This window comes from Microtus ochrogaster, chromosome 7, assembly GCF_000317375.1.
Source record: "Microtus ochrogaster isolate Prairie Vole_2 chromosome 7, MicOch1.0, whole genome shotgun sequence".
NCBI classification, from domain to species: Eukaryota; Metazoa; Chordata; class Mammalia; order Rodentia; family Cricetidae; genus Microtus; species Microtus ochrogaster.
In genome coordinates this window covers 18,835,756-18,842,475 of record NC_022014.1, presented here as the reverse complement: position 1 = coordinate 18,842,475, position 6,720 = coordinate 18,835,756, and the positions used below count along the sequence as shown (strand labels likewise).

Here is a 6,720-nt window from a genome sequence, read left to right as displayed (position 1 = left end):
GGCAGAGGCAGGTGGATCTCTGTGAGTTTGAGGCCAGCCTGGTCTACAAGAGCTAGTTCCAGGACAGGCTCCAAAGCTACAGAGAAACCCTGTCTGGAACCCTCCCCTCCCAAAAAACAATAAAAGCAGAAACAGGGTATTGATTATACAACATGAAGGTTATGTAGAGCTTTCTCCAAGTTTATGTATCAATTTAACCTAAACACTACCCCAAAAGATACAATGTTACTTCTTGCTAGTCAGTAAATGACTTCCAGCAAGGATGGTCAAAAACTAAGTATCCCTGACTGGATGGATGGCTCCGTGGTTAAGAGCACTGGCTGCTCTTCAGAGGACCCTGGTTTGATTCCTAGCACCAACTTGGTGTCTCATAATGGTCTGAAACTCTAGTCCCAGAGGATCTAATACACTCTTCTTGACTTTGTGGGCATTGCATGCGTGTGCTGCACAGACATCCATGCCGGTAAATACCCATACGTACAAATGGAAAAATAACTGACTGTCATGTTCTTGTGGTTCATGTCTCCCCAGGGGCCATCAGTCCAACCTTTGACCTGAGGAGCCTCTCCTGTATCCTGGAGGTTTCCAACAGTTGCCGGACAGTGACTGTGTCGCGTTATCCACAGCCCTATTCTTGGTGTCCGGAGAGATTTTTAATTAGCCAAGTCTTCTGTTCCCAGGCCCTCTCTTCTGGCCAGAACTACTGGGAAGTAGACACTAGGAACTGCAACCACTGGGCTGTTGGGGTGGCTTCATGGGGCATGAAGCGGGACCAGATGCTGGGAAGGACTATGGACTCTTGGTGCATTGAGTGGAAAGGGCCTGGCCAGTTCTCTGCTTGGGCTATGGTGAAGAAAACCGACCTTCACTTGGGCCACCCTGAGGTTGTGGGCGTGTGGCTGGACCTTGAGCTGGGGAAGCTGGCCTTCTACTCAGTCTCTGCTCAGGAGAGGCTTCTGTATGAGTGTGAGGTCTCTGCCTCCTCCCCTCTGCATCCTGCCTTCTGGCTGTATGGGTTAAGTCCTGGGAACTACCTGGAAATAAAGCAGGTAAATTCATGAAGCTTCCCCAGGGGTTAGAACACGGGCTTCCTAGTCTCTCTGTTTAGAGGCAACTAGAGCTAGGAAACTTGAGGAAACTGGATATGGAAGTACATGTCTGTAACTCTAGCACATGGGAAGCAGAGGCCGGAGGATCACTGCAAGTTTGAGGCTAACCTGGTCAGCAAAATCAAGGCTAGCTTGGACTACATGGTATAGCTCCACCCACTTTTGAAGTTCTTCATTTTTGTGTGGGATAAGATTAACTAAACGGGTTTGTGCTCTTTGAACCTTGGGCATTTAAGAGAAAGAGCCGGCCTGGCCTGTCTCCTGAAAGTGACCTCTAAGGCCTTAGACTAGCTTGACTAATAAGTGGGACTTTGGACAATTCTCTGTCACTTAGGACTCATCTGGGTCTGACTGTTGGTTCAGTCACCCTGTGGTCAACGAGTCATGCTTACACGACTGATCCACCCCTAATTAAAAGCCCAGCCCCACAGCATAGCTGGGTAAACACCACTAGCTAGCATACACTAGATAAGTCCCCAAGTACCACTGTTGGGAGGACAGAGCACTGTCCAGTGACTTGTGAGAGGGAGGCTTCCTGGACCCTACCTTGTGTGCCTTAGCTATTGTTCCAGTTATTCTGTGGCCTTTCAGTGTAGTAAACCGAAATCATGAGTATCACAGCTGTGCTGAGTTCCGTTTGTTTTCAGAGTGATATTGGAAGCAGACCATTAAGGACACACACACAAAAAAGTGCTATATGTTACTTAGCAATTGCTGTGTAATAATAGTTCCATGAATAGTGCTTTAAAATAACATACAGGCTGCGGGGTAGCTTAGTGGTAGAGCCTTTACTCTGCACACACAAAGCCCTAAATTCTGTTCCCAGCCTTTCTTGTTACCAGAACCAGGACTTGATGGTGGATTTGAACTTAATGATGGCTGTTACCCAGTGCAGTCACCTTGAAATTTTTTAAAATTTGTTTTTGGGGTTTTTGTTTCTTTATTTGATACAGGGTCTCTATATGTTGCCCTGACTGTTTTGGAACTCACTCTGTAGACCAGGCTGGCCTCAGAACTCTAAGAGATCCACCTGTCTCTGCCTCTTGAGCACTGGAATTAAAGGTGTGCTGCACCACCGCCTGGCTTCTTCAATATTTATTATCAGGTTCTCTTGAAATCTCCATAGTAACTCAACCATGGATGAAAAGTACTTAGAAAACAGCCAGGCATGATGGAGCAGACCTTTAATTCCAGCAGGTAGAGGCAGGCAGGTCTCTGTGAGTTTGAGGCCAGCCTGGTCTACAGAGCGAGTTCTAGGACAGCCAGGAGTGCCACACAGAGAAACTTTGTCTCAAAAAACAATGACAAAAAACCTTTAGAATAAATCATTACTGTACTGACCATCTGTGAACTTCTTGTCATTATTTCCTACATGGTATCACCTGAAGAAATTATATAATCCAAAGTGTTGTAAGTGATTAGCTTCCAACAAATATCATGAATCTTCTATGAAGAACTTGAGAATCCTCCAATTTTGGTATGTGAGGAAACCCTGGAACCAACTCTGTCTATAGTGAGCGACAGCTAAATGTATACATTTGTATATGTGTACATACATACATACACATATATATCTTTTTCTCATTACTGTCTTGGGGTATATTTAATTTTAATGATTTCTTCTCAGGAATAAGCAAAAAATATCAAATTCCTATCCATTGAATTTTTTTTGTTTTCACAAATGTCTTGTGACCTACATAGTTTTGAGAATCATTGGTTGGTACATCTAAGTTAACAAAAAAAAATTTTTTTAAGAGATAATTTTTTAAAATATTTATTATGTATACAATATTCTGTCTGTGTGTGTGCCTGCAGGCCAGAAGAGGGCATTACAGATGGTTGTGAGCCACCATGTGGTTGCTGGGAATTGAACTCAGGACCTTTGGAAGAGCAGGCAATGCTCTTAACCTCTGAGCCATCTCTCCAGTCCCCTTAACAAAAAATTTTAATGTGTCTAAGGTGATTAAAATTTATACTCATTTGCTTTGCTTTTTCAGATTTCTAGTGTTGTGGGTAAGGTAACCACTTTGCCCTTAGGAAGACAGTGAAGTCAGCAAATGAATTCGGAGTTCAGAATGAGCTGTTAGCTGTGGCATGTGAGGCCACACTCCACGTCAAGCAATATGATGAATTCTTTGCCAGCGTTGTTTCTTTCTCAAAGAGAGTCCGTGAGATAGTTTTGCTTTATAGATGAGTTTTATGCATTTCAGACACATTATGCTATTTACCTAGTGCTGAACAGCTAGGATGTGTTAGAGAAGAAATGCAGAATTCATAGTCTGTGCCTTCACTGCCTCCTAAGGGATCTCAGGCCATTTGTGGGGAAGGTGGTCGGATAGCTTCTCGATATCGATTATCTCTTAAGTAAGAGCCACTGTACTTGAAGGAGCTTGAGAAAACTCAGAAAAAAAAAAACTGAATTGTCTCAATCAATAGAGGACGTCTGAAAACTTTTTCCCACCCAGTATAGTGATGAACACTTTTAATCCCAGCACTTGGGAGGAGAGGCTCGTGGAGCTCTGTGGAGTTCAAGGCCAACCTGTTCTACAGAGTGAGATCCAGGATAGTCAGGGATACACAGAAAAATTCTGTCTAGAAAAAAAAAGACAAAACAAAAAGTCTCTCCCTACATAGCTAACTAACGATTGTGCTGAGTGATTTACCGTCAAGCCAAACCTAGCAGAGACTTTGTCCTCTAGGGATTGACCCATGGTACCTAAAACCGCCATTTTCATCTTAAGGGAAATAAGCGTTTATTCTGGAGTCATTTTGAATGATCATAGCCTGGGAACAGAGATTTAGGTTACCCTGAATACTACATGTTCCAATGTGGAAGCAGTTTCATGAAAGAGAAAGTCATAAATCAAGGTAAGTTTAAAATACATTGGTGGGAACACAGACGACATGGTGTAAAGAGATGAGGGAGGATATTCTATGGGTCAGGATGCTGTCTGATGGTATTCTTAGCTTCTGGATTGGTAGAAGCTAGTTGCCTGTAAACCAATAGATTCTAAAAGGCTTTTATCTATTATCACAAGGTGTTAGTTCCCGTGGGGTGGGGTGAGAGGGCAAGGAATGGCTGTTCTGGGAGCCAGAAGATAAGTAGCCTCTGGACCTGCAAAATTCCAATCTTTCCACAGTACCGAAATTCTAATCAGCCAATCGGTCTCTGCAGACACAGATTCCTTTAAGGGTCTTTGCTTCTCAGGGCCATGTAGAGGACGTGGATGCTTGAACACTGAATCAAGATCATCTTTGCTGAAAGCTTAGAGAATATTTACCAGACACCAAAGCATTGAACTTTTTTGCTCCATGAAAACAGGCATGGTAGGAAAAGCAGTAAGCCTTCTTACAGAACAGCAGTGAAGAAGAGGGGCCCATTGACTCCTGGTGGCACAGGACTACAATCCTGGCTACTTGAGAGGCTGAGGCAGGAGGATTGCACCCGTTTAGGTTACATTGTGAGTTCAGGGCCAGCCTGGGCAATGTGGTGAAGCTCTGCTTCCTAAATAGGAAAGTGACAAAGGAGGTAGGGCTCTAACTCCGTGATAGAACATTTTGAACGTACAAAGCTCTGTGTCCATCCCCAGCACTGAGAAGGGGAGAGAAAAAGTGAAGGCAAAGCAGATACTTCTTTGGGTTTAGTTTGAGAGCCCACGATAGATGGTTCTAAAGGGTGGGACTGAAGCCGACCCAAGTTTTATCCCGCCTCTTGCTCAGGCCAGTGAGGGAGTTGAGAATCCTAGATGAAGCCTTGTCCCGCCCAATGTCAGTCATCTTCCTGGCACACTCTCTTACCCAGCGGGCCTGCCTGCTAACCTGGGATGCTGTACCCTCCTGGAACTCAAGAGGCTGTGTTGCAAGTTCTCTCTCTGATAGGCACAAAAGATAGATCCTCTTATCTCCAGGCAGAGGGAGGCACTTTGCTCTGACTACTCAATGGTCTCTCCAGGGCAGCGGCATAAAGGTTGCCTTGTGAAAGAAAAGCGCCCCGTTAGCACACTGGAGTAAAATTCCATCGCTGCCTCCTGGCTGCCAGCTTGTCCTCTTGGCTTCACCCAATCCTTTCAACACCTCTAATAAATCTGTGATGTCCCCACAGTAGGTTTTTCTGCCGGGGATGACTTCTACCTTGTGTTTTGTTGGTGTGTGGTTTTTCTTCTTTTGGTTTTCCAAGACAGGGTTCCTCTGCTGTGTTTTATCATGGGGCTTGATCCTCAGACTGAGAGGTAGACAGAAGTTAACGACCCTCAATTGGGTGTGGTGGCCCATGGTCCTGGAAGGTGTGGGAAGATGAAAGCCGAACTCAGAGTTCAAGGCCAGCCTAGTCTAGACTATATACTGCATTCCAGGACTGCCAGGACTACATAGACCCTATATTAAAAACAAAATAAAAAAAGTTTCTTCACACACACTTGGGAGGCAGAGGCAGGCGGATCTCTGTGAGTTCGAGGCCAGCCTGATCTACAAGAGCTAGTTCCAGGACTGGAACCAAAAGCTACGGAGAAACCCTGTCTCGAAAAATCAAAAAAAAAAAAAGTTTCTTCACTCAGAATGTATTTTCTATTCAGTGTTTAAATATCATTTACCATGTACCAGGCAACATTAGAGATTTCTCGTTACTTAGGATAATTAATTTTCATAGCAATTTCATGTAGTGTGTCCTATTGTTACTTCTGTTTGGCATGGGAGGCAACAGAAAGGCTAAATAATTTGACTAATAATGCCCAACAAGTACTTGGCAGAGTTGATGCTCAGAACCAAGCAGGGTGACTCCGAATTCCCTGTCTGAGTGACCTCTGCTGGGCATGTTAACATCATGAGAAGGACATACGGCTCAAGGCAGGCCATGGGGGTTCAAGGATGGGGGTGGGGGATGGAGGAACTCTTCAGGTGATGAAAACCCCAATGTGTCAGTTTCCCTTCTCCCCCCTTTAACAAAGTGCTGGTCTTGGTTTGTACTCTTGCATAAATAAATATTGTCAGAGGAAATGATGAAATTGCTTGGTGTCGCCTCTTTCTTATAGTTCTAGATTTTATCTATCTATCTATCTATCTATCTATCTATCTATCTATCTATCTATCATCTATCTATTTATTTATTATGTATACAATATTCTTTCTGCGTGTATGCCTGAAGGCCAGAAGAGGGCACCAGACCTCATTACAGATGTTTGTGAGCCACCATGTGGTTGCTAGAAATTGAACTCAGGACCCTTGGAAGAACAGGCAATGCTCTTAACTGCTGAGCCATCTCTCCAGCCCAGTTCTAGATTTTTTTGTTTGTTTGAAACAATATGACGCCCAGGCTGATCTTAAACTCCAGCTTCAGCCTCTTGAGTGCTGTGATTATACCACATTCTGCTTGGACTGTTTTATTTTATTTATTTTATGCAGATGGGTTGTTTTGCTTGCATGCATGTCTGTGTTGTGCGTGCATGCTGAGTGCCTTCAGAGGCCAGAAGAGGCCACCAGATTCCCTGAAATTGGAGTTATAGGCAGCTGTGAGTTTTGGGAATCTGGGTGTCTGGAAGAACAGTCAGTGTTCTTAAAGGCTGAGCCATTTCTCCAGCCCTTCTGCTTGGATTTTAAAGTAAGTGTTATTTACAAA

General features: G+C 44.1%; 1 protein-coding gene across 2 annotated transcripts in view; it reads left to right on the top strand.

The window, feature by feature from the left end:
• Positions 1–2,052, top strand: part of Rnf135 (ring finger protein 135) — a 23,433-nt gene extending 21,381 nt beyond the window's left edge. For both annotated transcript variants that reach the window (XM_026780629.1, XM_013347139.2), the window contains exon 5: positions 532–2,052. In XM_026780629.1, coding sequence (XP_026636430.1) covers positions 532–1,061 — 530 coding nt within the window. In that variant the 3' untranslated portion in view covers positions 1,062–2,052. The remainder of the gene's footprint in view (positions 1–531) is intronic.
• Positions 2,053–6,720: the final 4,668 nt, after the last annotated feature.